At 47.3% G+C, this 17,217-nt stretch overlaps 1 protein-coding gene across 3 annotated transcripts in view; it reads right to left on the reverse strand.

The window, feature by feature from the left end:
• The window catches only part of CLPTM1 (CLPTM1 regulator of GABA type A receptor forward trafficking), a 41,269-nt gene extending 27,572 nt beyond the window's left edge, over window positions 1-13,697 (reverse strand). For 2 of the 3 annotated variants that reach the window (XM_030544387.1, XM_030544388.1), the window contains exons 1-2: window positions 13,591-13,697; window positions 11,960-12,075 (exon numbers count right to left, since the gene is read on the reverse strand). In XM_030544387.1, the coding sequence (XP_030400247.1) occupies window positions 11,960-12,075; window positions 13,591-13,641 (167 nt within the window). In that variant the 5' untranslated portion in view covers window positions 13,642-13,697. The remainder of the gene's footprint in view (window positions 1-11,959; window positions 12,076-13,590) is intronic. The other variant, XM_030544389.1, reaches the window with a different exon arrangement.
• Window positions 13,698-17,217: the final 3,520 nt, after the last annotated feature.

Here is a 17,217-nt window from a genome sequence, read left to right on the forward strand (position 1 = left end):
GAACACCCAGGGAGATGAACAGGCCATTTCACACCTTTGCAGGCCTCATATGGGTGTGCAGAACATGGACCCCTATGTTAGGCTCCAATATAGGGTCCCAAGTTTCTCCTGCCATTTGCTGTCTCTAGCTGGTAGATGTACTCTTCATAGCCCCTCTACCACCACTTTCCCTCCTCCCTCTAGCCCTTCTAGTTCTACCACAGAGAGGCTGGGCAGCATTGGTAGCTGAGAAAGAGCAAGATGTGCCCAGCAGGAGGCTCCCATATGCCCCAACCCCGCAGGTGCCCCATAGTCATAACCTCTTCACTGTCACCACCACTTCAAGAGAAAACCAAAGGAAATTCACAGCCAAACAACTAAAAAGCAGAACAGTAGTTGCCTTGTTTCCGACAAGATCCTGAACGAGGGGCTACATTTGTTTTCAGAAGTTTTAAGCTTAGCTTTTCTCCACATTCTAGAAGGGTACAAGGCAGCATTCACCAGGCAACCTGAGCTCTGCATTAACAAACCTCTTCAGCCATCCAAATAGTCCATGAAAAAGCCACATACGTGAGAGGTGCCCAATGAATTCTCACACTGTTTGACAGGGCAAGGCAATAGAGTAAGTGAGAATTTACTGGGATACACAGTCCACAGAAGTTGGCAGTGAAGTCAGCTTTTAGTTAAGTACCCCAAACCTAAACGCACCTATAGAAGGCTGTGCTGACACTTGAAAACAAACTATAGCGATACCAGGGACTGACAGAAGCCCTAATGACACAGAGAAATCTGCAGTACTGGATCCCTACCTAGTAGATTCCCAGATTCCAAGGCCAGAGGGGACCACTGTGATCAACTAGTCTGACCTCTTGTATAGCCTAAGCCAGAGAACTGCCCCAAGATAATTCCTTTTGAACTACAGACTATCAAACGCTACTCAGCCCTTTGAGCTGAGAGAGGGCATGCCAAGTAGTTATTACAATGGATTTTGTACACTTAACACTGAAACAGCTAACTATGCGTTGCACATTTCCAAGCGGAAAGTCCTTACTGCCAGCCCTTCTGCAAGCTAATTTGCCTTAATAAGTCGAAAAGTTCAAAGTTCCAATTCTTTCAAGGTTCAGTACCATAGAGGTATGCCAGTTACAATTCTAAGTGCCATAGCCAATAGTTACACCGAAGGCTTCGAAGGTAGGAATTTATTTTCTAGAGCAGTTAGCCACAAAAAACTTGCTAAAAATGTGTTAAAGAGACAGAACTAAAAGAGGCAGGACATTTCAGGCACTGAAGGTGCGTGCTGAAATTTGTGTCCTGCAAGTCTCGCATCTACTCTGAGTGCCACATTCCAAGCTCAACTTCGTTATCTGACCAGCCCAACTCAGCCCCCTCCGAGTCACTGGGCTGAATTCCCACATCCGCTCTGTTGAATGTAAACTTCCACCCTTTCCCCTCTAAGACTCTGCTCTACTCTCATCTCACCTGCTGTCCCCACCCTCGCTGCAACAGTGCAAGCCCCAGAGTACACCTACACCCTGATTAAAAAAAACAACCCACACCACCAAGTCTCAGAGCTCAGGTCAGTGGCTCAGGCTCATGGTCTCAAGCTGTGGGACTAAAAATAGTGTAGCCACACAGGCTGGAGCCTAGGCTCTGAGACCCTCTCCCCTTCTGGAGTTTTATAGCCCTGCAGCCCAAGCCCTTGAGCCCAATTCAGCTGATGTGTCAGTGACGGATGTGCCATAGGTCTTTTATCGCAGAGCAGACATACCCTCAGAGACCTTACTGTTCCACATGCCAGCCTGGCCCATGCATGGAACAATCCTCCAACTCTACTACCCCTATGACTAGACAGGTTTGTTCAAATCTCAGGATTTTTCAGGAAAGCAAAGTGGCCGAAGATTTAGCTCTCTCTCCTGGTTCAATGATTCTTTTTCCTGGCCCACTGGCAGGAAGCTGAGTTGTGATCACTCCCGATGAGAGTCTGCCAAAGCAGAAGAGAGTCAGAGCACCCCATGAAAGAGAAAGAACATGATCCTGGTGGTGTCAGGGAAAAAATAAATTCCTCCTTTTTGAGAACGTGGCATGGGGAGGTAGGTTATTCTGAGGAGGCTGGGTGCTTTGTAGAGGGAAGGCCAGGGCATGAAGGGCCTATGAGGCTAAAAAAGGGTGGGGTGGGGCAGATGGGGGAGAGCTCCTTAGAAAATGGTGGGCAGTAGAAATCACAGGGGAGTTTGGATTCTGCCGCCTCTGGTGGAGATCCTTAGTCTGCTGCCCACTATAGCCATGTCATTGCCACCTTAAGGTGACTCGGGGGGAGCACAACGCTACCATGTGCTGGATATGCAGAGACTCAAGGGCAGGGTGGAGAGCAAATCAAGTCCTCAAGCCTGTGGGTTGTAGTAGGACAAGTCAAAGCGCAGAGAATGTGTACAAGACAAAAAACAACAGCTGTGACCACAGCTCATCTTGCTGATCAGAATTGTCTCACTGGTGCCGCATGCTTCCCCATCGGTTTCTGGAATCTACCATGTTGTATAATGTCTGTCTTTGATTGTAACCTCTTTGGAGGCAGGAAGATTAATCGATTCCAAGGCCAGAAGGGACTATTGTGATCATCCAGTATGACCTTCTATATACCACAGGCCAGAAAACTGCCCCCAAACCATTGCTAGAACAGAGCTTTTAGAAAAACATCCTGATATTAAAATGGTCAGTGACGGAGATCCCCAACCCTTGGTAAATTGTTCCAGTGGTTAATTACTCTCACTGGCTCAATCTGAATTTGTCTAGCTTCAACTTCCAGTTATTGGATCACATTAGAGCCTATTATTAAATATTTGTTCCCCATGTAGGTATTTATAGACTAATCAAATTGCCCCTTAAGTCTCTCTTTATTAAGCTAAATAGATTCAGCTTGAGTCTCATTACAAGACAAGACATGTTTTCTAATCCTTGAATCATTCTCATGGCTCTTCTCTGACCCCTCTCTGATTTATCAACATCCTTCTTGCATTACAGACAACAGAACTGGACACAGGGTTCCAGCAGCAGTCACCAGTGTCAAATACAGACATAAAAGAACCTCTGCCCTACTTAAGATTCCTGTTTATGCATTCTAGGATTGCATTAGCTCAGGGGTCCCCAACTCGATGCCCACGGGTGCATCTTTATGTGCCCGTGTCCTGGCCCCTGGGAGAGCACCCGCCAAAATGCCGCCGAATTTCAGCGGCACTTCAGTGGGGACGCCTCTCGATGACGATGCTTGTCACCAACAAGTGATGTTATCGAGAGGCGTCGCTCCCAAATTTCGGGGGCGATGCCTCTCGGTGACGTCACTTGTCGACAGCAAGCAGCGTCATCGAGAGGCGTCATCGCCGAAATGCCCTCGAAATTCGACAGCATTTCAGTGGGTGCTCCACTGCCACAGTCGTCCTTCATCTGGCGCTCGCAAAAAGGCTGGGGACCACTGCATTAGCTCTTCTGGACACAGTGTCATACTAGGAGCTCATAGGAGCTGATCCTCCACCATCCCCAAACCTTTTTCAGAGTCAGTGCTTCCCAGGATAGAGTCCCCCATCCTGTAAGTATGGTCTAAGACTCATCAAGTCTAAGGGGAAAAACAATTGAAGACAGTTGGCAGTTTTTCAAAGAGACATTATTAAGGGCACAAGAGCAAACTACCCCACTGTGTAGGAAAGATAGGAAGTATGGCAAGAGACCAAACTGGCTTAACCAGGAGATGTTCAGTGATCTAAAACTCAAGAGTCGTACAAAAAGTGGAAATTTGGTCAAATTACAAAGGATGAATATAAACAAAACAACACACGTGTGTAGGGACAAAATTAGAAAAGCCAAGGCACAAAAGGAGATCAAACTAGCTAGGGACATAAAAGGAAACAAGAAAAACATTCTACAAATACATTAGAAGCAAAAGGAAGACCAAGGACAGAGTAGCCCTGTTACTCAATGAGGGGTGGGGGAGAGACAGTAACAAACAATGTGGAAATGGCAGAGGTGCTTAATGACTTCTTTGTTTTGGTGTTTACCAAGAAGGTTGGTGGCGACTGGACATCTAACAGTGAATGACAGTGAAAATGAGGTAGGATCAGAGGCTAAAATAGGGAAAGAACAAGTCAAAAATTACTTAGACAAGTTAGGAGTTTTCAAATCACCAGGGCCCGATGAAATGCATCCTAGAATTCTCAAGGAGACGACTGAGGAGATATCTGAGCCATTGGCAACTATTTTTGAAAAGTCATGGAAGAAGGGAGACAGTGCGGAAGACTGGAAAAGGGCAAATCTAGTGCCCATCTATAAAAAGGGAAATAAGGACAACTTGAAGAATTACAGAGCAGTCAGCTTAATCTCTGTACCAGGAAAGATAATGGAGCAAATAATTAAGCAATCAATTTGCAAACATCTAGAAGATAATAAGGTGATAAATAACAGTCAGCATGGATTTGTCAAGAACAAATCATGCCAAACAACCTGATAGATTTCTTTGACAGCGAAACAAGCCTTGGGGGGGGGGGGGGGGAGAAAGCGTTAGATGTGGTACATCTTTACTTTAGTAAGGCTTTTGATACTGTCTCACATGCTGTCTCATAAACAAACTAGGGAAATACAACCTAGATGGAGTTACTATTAGGTGGGTGCATTACTGCTTGGAAAATCGTTCTCAGAGAGTAGTTATCAGTGGTTCACAGTCATGCTGGAAGGGCATAACGAGTGGGGTCCTGTAAGGATCGGTCATGGGTCCAGTTCTGTTCAATATCTTCATCATTGATTTAGAAAATGGCATAGAGAGTACACTTATAAAGTCTGCGGACGATACCAAGCTGGGAGGGGCTGCAAGTGCTTTGGAGGATAAGGTTAAAATTCAAAATGATCTGGAGAAACTGGAGAAACAGTCTGAAGAAAATAGGATGAAATTCAATAAGGACAAATGCAAAGTACTCCACTTAGGAAGGAACAATCAGTTGCACACATACAAAATGGGAAATGAATGCCTAGGAAGGAGTACTGTGGAAAGGGATCTAGGGGTCATAGTTGATCACAAGCTAAATATGAGTCAGTGTAACACATTGTAAACAGGACATGAGAAGTAATTCTTCTGTTCTACTCCACGCTGATTAGGCCTCAACTGGAGTATTATGTCCAGTTTTGGGCAACACATTTCAGGAAAGATGTGGACAAATTGGAGAAAGTCCAGAGAAGAGGAACAAAAAATATTAAAGGTCTAGAAAATATGACCTATAATGGAAGATGGAAAAAATTGGGTTTGTTTAGTCTAGAGAAGAGAAGACTGAGAGGGGATATAACAGTTGTCAAGTACATAAATGGTTGTTACAAGGAGGATGGAGAAAAATTGTTGTTCTTAACTGCTGCGGATAGGACAAGCAGCAATGGGCTAAGACTGCAGCAACAGTGGTTATGCACTGTGATAAACTGCCTCGGGAAGTTGTGGAATCTCCAACATTAGGGATTTTTAAGAGCAGGTTGAACAAACACGAATCATAAGTGTGGCACCAGAACACACTAAGAACCATTGTGTTCTACACAGACAAGCACTTGCAGTTAAAAAAATACCAGCATATCGGAAAACTGTGCTCGATGAAGCAGTGCAAATTATCAATTTTGCCAAATCTTGACCACTTCAATTCAGGTTATTTAAAATTTTGTGTGAGGAAATGGGTCGTCAGCACAAAGCGCTTCTTTTACATACAGAAGCGAGGTGGCTATCCAGAGGAAAAGTGCTTGTGAGGCTTTTTGAGCTTCGCAGTGAACTACTGGTATTCTTCACTTCAGATAATTCAGGAGGAAAATTTAATGACTGTCTGACAAATTCCTCATGGCTAATGAGACTTGCGTATCTTGCAGATATTTTCGCAAAATTAAATGAGATTAATCTGTCGCTGAAAGGAAAGAATGTGACTATTTTTACTACAATGGATAAAATTTCATCGTTAAAGAAACTGGAATTCTGGGCATCTTCAGTAGAAGAGTAACTTTGACTGCTTCCCTACAGTCCATGACTTTCTGACTGAAATAAATTCTACAGTCCATGAAGTTTCCAACCTCATTTTACAGCACTTACATGACTTGTAGGCCTCTTTATTAGAATATTTTCCTACGACTACTGATGATAATGTTTGGGTTCAAAATCTGTTTGTAATTACAACCAAACCAGTCAGCTTTACCGCACACGATTATGAAAGCCTAATAGACTTAATTTCTGACTCTCATAGACTCATAGGTCAGAAGGGACCAATATGATCATCTAGTCTGACCTCCTGCACAAGGCAGGCCACAGAACCCTACCCGTCCACTTTTATTCTGATTTGAAACAAAAGTTTAAGGATTTCCTGCTGAATAATTTTTGGAGCAGCATATCAGAAGAGCACCCTAATGTGGCTAAACGTGCAGTTTGAGTGCTTCTTCCTTTTGCTACAACTTATTTGTGTGAGACAGGATTTTTGTATTATACTGCAACAAACCAAATATAGGAATAGACTTGATGCTACACCTGACATGAGGATTCAACTTTTGAGCATTATTCCTAATATTAAGCAAATCTGTGACAGAAAAACGCAGGAACACCAATCCCATTAAATCCAAATTTGTATCTTTGTTTATAAAAATAGATTTTCCCAGTAAAAATCTAATTTGTTTGGTGTTTGTGTATATATAAAATAGTTTTTTTTAAAACAGAACACTAATTTTGACTCTCGCACTTGATTTTTGTATTACTTTATACGCGCTTTCCAGTTAGAAATTGTTAGTTCAAGTTATTTTAAATTTCTATTTTTGCTTTGTTTTATAAAATAAAATGTATTTGAACATAAATAACGCAATTTTTATTTGAAAACCAAATGACTACAAAATAATAATATAAGCGTTCTGTAACAGGCTAAAAAGTGTTTCATGGCCAAAAAAGTTTGGAAAACGCTGGTCTAGATAATACTTAGTCCTGCTTTGAGTGCAGGGAATGGGATTAGATGACTTCTCGAGGTCCCTTCCAGTTCTATGATTCTATGACTTGTAGGCTCTAAAGCAGGGGTCCCCAAGCAGTGCCCGCGGGCGCCATGGCGCCCGCCGCGGAGTCTAACTGCACCCACGTACTGGCCACTGGACGAGCATCTGCTGAAATACTGCCAAAATTTGGTGGCATTTCAGCAGCAACACCTCTGGATGACGCTGCTTGCCACCGACAAAGAGCGTCATGCCGCTGGATGACACCACTTGTCAGGGGCATTTCGGTGGATGCCTGTCCGCTGCCACGGTCCTCCATGGCTCGTCGTCTGGCGCCCGCCAGACAAAACAGGTTTGGGACCCCTGCAAAGGTTTGCATTGTTTTGTTTTTGAGTGGAGTTATGTAACAACAACAAAAATCTACCTTTTAAAGTTGCACTTTCACAACGAAAAGATTGCATTACGGTACTTGTATGAGGTGAATTGAAAAATATCTTATTTTTACAGTGCAAATATTTTAATAAAAACAAAAAGTGATCACTGTACACTTTGTATTCTGTGTTGTAATTTAAATCAATATATTTTAAAATGTAGAAAAACATCCAAAAATAGTTAATACATTTCAATTGGTATTCTATTAATAGTGTAATTAAAACTGTGATTAATCGCAATTGCTTTTTTTGCATTAATCGTGTCAGTTAACTGCAATTAATTGACAGCCTATTTTCAATCTCGCCTCACACGGAAGCTGTTCCATGCCCCTAATCATTTTTGTTGCCCATCTCTGTATCTTTTTCAACTCTAATATCTCTTTTTAGCGATGGGGCAACTAGACTGGCAAACAGTATTCAAGACATAGGCATACCATGGATTAATATAGAGGCATTATAATATTTTCTGTTTTATTGTCTATTCCTTTACTAATAGTTCCTAACATTGTTAGCTTTTTTGACTGCAGCTGCACATTGAGATGTTTTCAGAGAACTAGCCACAATATCTCCAAGATCTCTTTCTTGAATGGTAACAGCTAATTTAGATCCCATCATTTTGCATGTATAGTTGGGATTAGATTTTCCAATATGCATTACTTTGCACTTAACATTGAATTTTACCTGCCATTTTGTTACCCAATCATTCAGTTTAGTGAGAGCCCTTTGTAACTCTTTGCAGTCTGCTTTGGACTGACGTATTTTGAGTAATTTTGTATCATCTGCAAATTTTACCACCTCACTGTTTACCCCTTTTTCCAGATCATTTATGAATATGTTGAAGAGCACTGGTTGCTGAACAGACCCTGCAGGACATTGCTTTTTACCTCTTTCCATTCTCAAAACTGACCATTTATTCCTACCCTTTGCTTCCTATCTTTTAACCAGTTAGCAATCCATTGGATCCCTCTTATCCCATGACTGCTTACTTTGCTTAAGAGCCTTTGGTGAGGTCCCTTGTCAAAGGCTTTCCGGAAGTCTAAATATACCATATCCACTGGATCCCCCTTGTCAACATGTTTTGATCTCTCTCAAAGAATTCTAATAGATTGGTGAGGCATGATTTCCATTTATAAAAGCAATATTGACTCTTCCCCCAACAAAGCATGTTCACCTGTATGTCTGATAATTCTGCTCTTCACTATAGTTTCGACCAATCTACCTGGTACAGAAGTTAGGTTTTACTGGCTGTAATTGCCAGGATCGCCTCTCCAGCTTGGAGTTTAATTTAAGACGACTGTTAGCTTGGGAACCTGTCTTAAATAGAGGACTGTTCCAGTATTGAATGAATGAAGTTAACTTAGAAACATGGCAAGGGCCTACACCAGCCTGGAATGCTTATCTAGTCTGTAAAAGACTTGCTCTGACTCTGGGGGCTGGGAGCTAAAGAGCATCAAGCTGTATGGGAATCTTTAACCTAAGCTATTTCAGTTCCTATGGGACTTTTATTTTATTTTTTCCCCTGTATTTCCAATGCTCCTGACTCTCCACGTTTCTTCATTACAATATTAGAGCCCACAACTCTCAATTCACACACAAACTGCTCTCATCACCACCAGCACCAGTGGTAGAAATCTCATCTGAAGCTGATCACGTATGTCAATTTTTAAAAAAAAATATTATCTCACAGTGGCCGTGCAAATGTGGTAGAGTAAAAAAAAATTATTTAACATCTGCAAAACCTCCAGCAACAATTTCTTTCAGGTTAACAATTAACCTGATTAATCCACATTCTTTCCACACACTGGCTGCTGTGAAGCTTTCCTGTTCCCAAGAAAACTGAGCAGATTTTGCTTGAACTGTCTGCAGCCATAGAAGCAAGACAATCTCTGAAGGAAATAGACACTTGGCTCTCTCCAGTCACATCTTGACTAGCATTGTTCACTCAGATTCTGGATGTCCTGGGACAACACTCTACTCAACTTTTACTTTATCTCCTCCTTCAGTGCTGCTGAAGGCTAGTTGAGAACACTAACATCTACTTAGAGAAGGGCACGATGCTCACTGCTCTAGTGGAGGAATCTCTTCAGACTCTGCTCAAAAGCTCTCACTTGATGCTGATTGTCACTGGAGAGACTAATACCTATATTTCCATTTTTGGTTATGAAATGGAGAAGCTGTGATGAGACATTCTGAAGTAGCTCAATGCCTCGCACTTCCAACTGACAACCAGGGCTGTGACCTGGGTACGTACAGAGACACGGCTATCTCCTTTCAGTAATGGATACACATGAGGTGCCTGTGCCAATACTAGATCATAGACTCATAGACTCATAGGTCAGAAGGGACCAACCTGATCATCTAGTCTGACCTCCTGCACAAGGCAGGCCACAGAACCCCACCCATCCAATTTTATAACAACCCCTATCCCAGGATCGAGTTATTGAAATCTTCAAAATTGGTTTGAAGACCTCAAGCTGCAGAGAAACCACCAGCAAGCGACCCGTGCCCCACGCTGCAGGGGAAGGCGAAAAACCTCCAGGGCCCCTGCCAATCCGCCCTGGAGGAAAATTCCTTCCCGACCCCAAATATGGCGATCAGCTAAACCCTGAGCATGTGGGCAAGAGTCACCAGCCAGCACCCAAGAAGGAATTCTCTGCAGTAACTCAGTTCCCATGCCATCCAACATCTCCCCGCAGATCATTGAGCAGACCTATCTGGTGGTAATCCAAGATCAATTGCCCAAATTAACAATCCTATCATAACATCCCCTCCATATACTTATCAAGCTTTGTCTTAAAGCCAGGAAAGTCTTTTGCCCCCACTACTTCCCTCGGAAGGCTGTTCCAGAACTTCACTCCCCTAATGGTTAGAAAACTTCGTCTAATTTCAAGTCTAAACTTCCTAATATCCAGTTTATACCCATTCGTCCTCGTGCCTACATTAGTACTAAACTTAAATAATTCCTCTCCCTCCCTAACGTTAACCCCCCTGATATATTTATATAGAGCAAGCATATCCCCCCGCAGCCTTCTTTTGGCCAGGCTAAACAAGCCAAGCTCTTTGAGTCTCCTTTCATAAGGCAGTTTTTCCATTCCTCGGATCATCCTTGTAGCCCGTCTCTGAACCTGTTCCAGTGTGAATTCATCCTTCTTGAACATGGGACACCAGAACTGCACACAGTATTCCAGATGGGGTCTCACCAACGCCTTGTATAACGGTACTAACACCTCCTTATCCTTGCAGGAAATACCCCGCCTGATGCATCCCAAAATCGCATTTGCTTTTTTAACAGCCGTATCACATTGGCGACTCATAGTCATCCTGCTATCAACCAGCACCCCAAGGTCCTTCTCCTCCTCCATCGTTTCCAACTGATGCGCCCCCAACGTATATCCAAAATTCTTATTATTAATTCCTAAATGCATAACCTTGCACTTTTCACTATTGTATTTCATCCTATTTCTATTACTCCAGTTTACAAGGTGGTTCAGATCTTCCTGAATAGTATCCCTGTCCTTCTCCGTGTTAGCAATACCCCCCAGCTTCGTGTCATCCGCAAACTTTATTAGCACATTCCCGCTCTTTGTGCCAAGGTCAGTAATAAAAAGGTTAAATAAGATCGGTCCCAAAACCGATCCTTGAGGGACTCCACTAGTGACCTCCTTCCAGCCTGACAATTCACCTTTCAATACGACCCTCTGGAGTCTCCCCTTTAACCAGTTCCTTATCCAACTTACAACTTTCATATTCATTCCCATCTTTTCCAATTTGACTAACAGTTCCCCGTGCGGAACCGTGTCGAACGCCTTACTGAAATCTAGGTAAATTATATCTACCGCATTTCCTTTATCTAAGTAATCCGTCACCTTCTCAAAGAAGGAGATCAGATTGGTTTGGCACGATCTACCTTTACTAAATCCGTGTTGCAATTCGTCCCAATTACCATTGACCTCTATGTCCTTGACTACTTTCTCCCTTAAAATTTTTTCCAAGACCTTGCATACTACAGATGTCAAGCTAACAGGCCTATAATTACCCGGATCACTTTTATTCCCTTTCTTAAAAATAGGCATTAGTCTCTCAACTGCAGTGCATGGTGGAGTGAAAAAGCTGAGCTCAGGTGGCTCTGCTCTTCTCCCTCCCACCTGAAGGAGCCCCAGATTAGTGTTAGGCATTGCAGTTAGGGGACTGCAGCATTCTATGCGATACGAGACTGGTGGCAGAGCTGGCGGGTGAAGCGTTGAACTGTGGGTGAAGTGCTGTCAGTATGCAGATGACCCCAACTTTATAGCTTTGTCTCAGACCAGAACATGTCTTGCTCTTGCAGCAGTGACTGGGCTGTGGGGTTTCTCAAGAGACCAGAGGAGCGGGAGTTTTTAGTTGGCAATGTTCCCTTGCTGAATGGCAGTTTTTAACATAGGATGGGATCTGTTGATGTTTTGTTACTAAATGTATTTGAAATAACTGTCATAGCACCTACAGCCAGGGGCAAGGGATTCAGAGGCCAAATTGAAATTAACATCAGGTTTTTAATATGTGATGAGCATAGGGCAGCTGGGGAATCAGCCAAGGCTCACCTGAACAAAACTCCTTTGATGACCTGCCAGGCATTGGGAGCTTGTTGCTGGGGCTGGTTCTGCTGCTGGGTCTCTGCAGTCGGGGCCCCCGCCACGGTTCCATTACTCGTTACCTGCTTTGGAGGGAGGAGCAGATACTGGCTGCTAAGCAGTGCACAGGGCAGCAGGTTATCTGCTTTTGCTGGTGGGAAACGGCCATATGTTGGGCAGGGCCAGGTGGCTCCCCCAGCTGGCTACGCAGGACAAGCCCCCAACCAGGGCCGCTGGGGGAGCCCAGAGCCCCAGTCTGGAAACAACACAGGGGCTCCCATGGATTCCAGGACTGAAGAACCTGGGCCATAACAGAAGGGACAGAGTGGTCCAGGGAGATGAACCCGGGCAGGAGAGGAGGCTAGAAGCTGAGTCAGGGCAGCCTGGCGAGGAAGGGGACTAAGGGGCTCAGGAAGCAGAGCATGGGGGGAAAGGGAGCAGGTGGGGAGCTGAGCCTAGGGATAAGTGAGGGTAAGGGGGGCCCAGCCGAGTGGAGCCGAGCCGAACACGACCAGGGCAGAGGAGGGAGGAAGCCACGGCCAAGGGAGAGCAGAGTCAGGCTGAGGTGGGGAGCTGAGAAGCCCTGGACCAGCGGGGAAAGGGGGGCCGAGGCGAGAGAGAGCGGAGCCCAGTGGGCAGGGGCGGGATGGGGTGGGAGCTGAGCCGCCCGGCCCGGTAGGGGAAGCGACGGAAGATCCAGGGAGGGATCCGAGCCCAGGGAGAGCGGAGCCCAGCGGGCAGGGGCGGGATGAGGTGGGGGCTGAGCCGCCCGGCCCGGCGGGGGAAGGGGCCGAGCCCGGGGAGAGCGGAGCCCAGCGGGCAGGGGCGGGATGAGGTGGGGCTGAGCCGCCCGGCCCGGCGGGGAAAGGGGTCGAGCCCGGGAAAAGCGGAGCGCAGCGGGCAGGGGCGGGATGAGTTGGGGGCTGAGCTGCCCGGCCCGGCGGGGGAAGGGGCCGAGGGGAGCCCAGCGGGCAGGAGCGGGATGAGGTGGGGGCTGAGCCGCCCGGCCCGGCGGGGGAAGGGGCCGAGCCCGGGGAAAGCGGAGCGCAGCGGGCAGGGGCGGGATGAGGTGGGGGCTGAGCCGCCCGGCCCGGCGGGGGAAGGGGCCGAGGGGAGCCCAGTGGGCAGGGGCGGGATGAGGTGGGGGCTGAGCCGCCCGGCCCGGCGGGGGAAGGGGCCGAGGGGAGCCCAGCGGGCAGGAGCGGGATGAGGTGGGGGCTGAGCCGCCCGGCCCGGCGGGGGAAGGGGCCGAGCCCGGGGAGAGCGGAGTCCAGTGGGCAGGGGCGGGATGAGGTGGGGGCTGAGCCGCCCGGCCCGGCGGGGGAAGGGGCCGAGCCCGGGGAAAGCGGAGCGCAGCGGGCAGGGGCGGGATGAGGTGGGGGCTGAGCCGCCCGGCCCGGCGGGGGAAGGGGCCGAGGGGAGCCCAGTGGGCAGGGGCGGGATGAGGTGGGGGCTGAGCCGCCCGGCCCGGCGGGGGAGGGGGCGGCAGGGCCCAGGGAGCGCAGCCGAACCCGTGGGGAGCGGTTATGGGGCCGGGGAACCGACACCGGCCCAGGAAGGGGAGGCTCCAGGGACCCGGCGACACGCCACAGCGCCGCTACCTGCTCCGGGCCGGAACCAGGAAGCGCCGCCTGCGTCTCCGGCGCCGCCATCTTGCTGCACCGATACCTGCGTTGATCTCGCGAGAAGCTGCTCCCGGGCCCGCCCCCTTTGGAGATCACATGATGATCTAGGCATGTGACCGTCCCTCGCCGAGGAGCCACGCCCACTTCCGGCAGCGAGTTTGAGCTGGGGCCGTGACGTAATGCGGGGGGAGGAGCTGAGCGGAGGGGAGCGGTGCTGAGCCAGAGGGGGCAACGGGGGGGCGGAATATAGTGAGGTCACGGGGGAGAGCTGAGCCGGGGGGAGCAGTGGGGTGGGGGGGAGCTGAGCTGAGGGAGTAGTGGGGGGAGCTGGGGCTGGGGGGGAGCTGAGCTGGGGGGAGTAGTGGGGTGGGGGGAGCTGAGCTGAGGGAGAAGTGGGGGGAGCTGGTGCTGGGGGGGAGTTGAGCTGGGGGGAGTAGTGGGGTGGGGGGAGCTGAGCCAGAGGGGGAGTAGTGGGGGAAGCTGGGGCTGAGGGGGAGCTGAGCTGGGGGAGTAGTGGGGTGGGGGGAGCTGAGCTGAGGGAGTAGTTGGGGGAGCTGGGGCTGAGGGGGAACTGAGCCAGGGGGAGTAGTGGGGTGGGGGGGAGCTGAGCTGAGGGAGTAGTTGGGGGAGCTGGTGCTGGGGGGAAATGAGCTGGGGGGAGTATTGGGGGGAGCTGGGGCTGAGGGGGAGCAGTGGGGGGAGCTGAGTCGGGGGGAGTAGTGGGAGAAGCTGAGGGAGCTGAGCCAGAGGGGGAGTTGTGGGGGGAGCTGGGGCTGTGGGGGAGCTGAGCAAGAGGGGGAGTAGTGGGGGGAGCTGGGGCTGAGGGAGAGCAGTGGGGGGAGCTGGGGCTGAGGGGGAGCTGAGCTGGGGGACCGTAGTTAGTGGGGGAGCTGAGTCGGAGGAGGCGTAATGGGCACGAGGGGATGGGGAGCTGAACTAGTGGTGAGGTGAGGGAGACGACAGTTTTAATCTCTTATTTTATGTGCCGTTAAATGTGTGTCTGCTGCTACAGCTAAAACCTGCAGTGTGAGGCCCCTAGTGCTGGATGCTGAATCCAGAGCGGGCTGTTCAGTCTCTGCACCTTGGCTTCCCATCCCCACACTGTGGATATAGCACTTCTCTATCTCACAATGGGGTTTTGAGGCTCTATGCAGAGGTGCTCATAGTACAGGGCTGTGGGTCAGATAAGGACCTTAGGTAAACAGGTTACATTGTTTTAAATCAAAGCCATTTAAATCACTGATTTTAACCATGATTTACATCAGCAAGCATGAAATCTTGATTTGAATAATCAATTTTAATCTTATTTTGTATTTGTAGTGTTCAGTTCTTTTTCAAAGGATAGGTTTAATCTCATAGGCCTGGTCTACACTGAGGAGGTGGGCTGTCGATGTAAGATACACAACTTCAGCTACAGGACTAGTGTACCTGAAGTCAATGTATCTTATTTTGACTTACCTGCCGTCCTGTTGGTGCAGGATCGATGGCCGCAGCTCCCCGTCGACTCCGCTTCCGCCTCTCGCCCTGGTGGAGTTCTGGAGTCGACAGGAGCGCATTTGGGGATTGATTTATTGCATCTAGATGAGACGCGATATTATGATCCCCAATAGATTGATCGCTACCCGCCAATCCAGTGGGTAGTGTGGACCTACTCATAGGCTCCTAACCGTTAAAACATAGAATCTTAGAATATCAGGGTTGGAAGGGACCTCAGAAGATCATCTAGTCCACCCCCCTGCTCAAAGCAGGACTAGCTATATCTGAACTAAGCATCTAGTCTTGCAAAAATAGTAAGTAATAGCAGAAAAGAAACGGGTTAGATTACCTTTTGTTTTAGCTTGGGAATTTTTCCTGTGCTAAAAGGGAGGTTTAGTCCTGTTTTTGTAACTTTAAAGTTTTGCCTAGAGGGGAAATTCTCTGTGTTTTTGAGTCTTTTGTTATTTAGTAAAGTACTTACCATCCTGATCTTAGAGGTGATTTTTTAACCTTTTCTTTAATTAAATTATTTTTTTTAAGAACCCGATTGATTCTTCATGGTTCTGAAGATCCAAAAGTTTGAGTCTATGTTCATCTGTACCAATTGGTGAGGATGTTATTTTCAAGCCTCCCCAGGAAAGGGGGTGTAGAAGCTTAGGGGGATATTTGGGGAAGGTAGGGCTCCAAGTGGCCCTCCCTGAATGTTTGCTTAAATCACTTGGTGGTGGCAGCGATACTAAGGCAAGGAAGGAATTTGTGCCTTGGGGAAATTTTAACTTAAGCTTTTAAAAATAAGCTTAGGGGATCTTTCATGCACATCTCCACATCTGTACCCCAGAGTTCAGAGTGGGGAAGGAACCCTGACATGGTGGCAGCACAGTGGGATCATTTTGAACTAAAAGCCCAGTAGGATTTTAAAAGAACAATCCCCCCCCTTTTTTTTTGTTGGCTGCTTGGAAAGCAGAGAGGGTTTTTTTATTTAAAGCTGTGAGCAGCTGGAGATTTTTTCCTCTGCCTGAGGACAGGGTAATTAACTTCCTACAAGGGAATTCACAACTGGTTTATTTTTTCTTTCTAACTTTCGAGTTAAGATAGGATGACAGAAAGTGACGTCCAGAAAAAACTGGAATTAGCCAGATTTGAAGCTGAGGAAAGAATAAAAGAACATAATAAACAAGTGGCCAGGGAAGAAGCTGCCCACAAGAGAGCTGTGGAGGCAGAGGAAACTACCCACAAAAGAAACTGCCCTGCACAGAAGAGTGGCTCTATAGACTGTGGCCGCTAGGCCACGCTGCCCTGCCCTGAAGGGCTGCTTTATAGACTGTGACCACTAAGCAATGCTACCCTGACCCTAGTGATGTAGACTGTCACAGTGGCTTTATAGACTCTGGCTGCTGGGCCCCACTGCCGTGCACCAAAGGGCTGCTTCATAGACTCCGGCCGCTAGGCTGCACTGGCCCACACTGAAGCTTTATAGACTGTGACCGGTAGGCCACTCTGCCCTGACCCTAGGGCATGGACCGTCACAAGTGGTAACAGCTAATTTAGACTCATCATTTTATATGTATAGTTGGGATTATGTTTTCCAATGTGCCTTACTCTGAATTTATCAACATTGAATTTCATCTGCCATTTTGTTGCCCATTTACCCAGTTCTGAGAGATCCTTTTGTAGCTCTTCGCAGTCTGCCTGGGACTTAACTATCTGGAGTAGTTTTATATCATCTGCAAATTTTGCCACCTCATTGTTTAGCCCTGTTTCCAGATCATTGATGAATATGTTGAATAGGACTGGAGCCAATATAGATCTCTGGGGGACACCGCTATTTACCTCTCTCCATTCTGAAAACTGACCATTTATTCCTACCCTTTGTTTCCTATCTTTTAACCAGTTGCCAATCCGTGAGAGCACCTTCTCTCTTATCCCATGACTGCTTATTTTGCTTAAGAGCCTTTGGTGAGAGACCTTGTCAAATGCTTTCTTAACATCTAAATACACTATATCCACTGAATCCCCCTTATCCACATGCTTGTTGACCCCCTCAACAATTCTAGTAGGTTGCTGAGGCATGATTTTCCTCTACTAAAACCATGTTACTCTTATCTAAAAATTATGTTCATCTATGCG

Source organism: Gopherus evgoodei, unplaced genomic scaffold (genome assembly GCF_007399415.2).
Source record: "Gopherus evgoodei ecotype Sinaloan lineage unplaced genomic scaffold, rGopEvg1_v1.p scaffold_34_arrow_ctg1, whole genome shotgun sequence".
Taxonomy (NCBI): domain Eukaryota; kingdom Metazoa; phylum Chordata; order Testudines; family Testudinidae; genus Gopherus; species Gopherus evgoodei.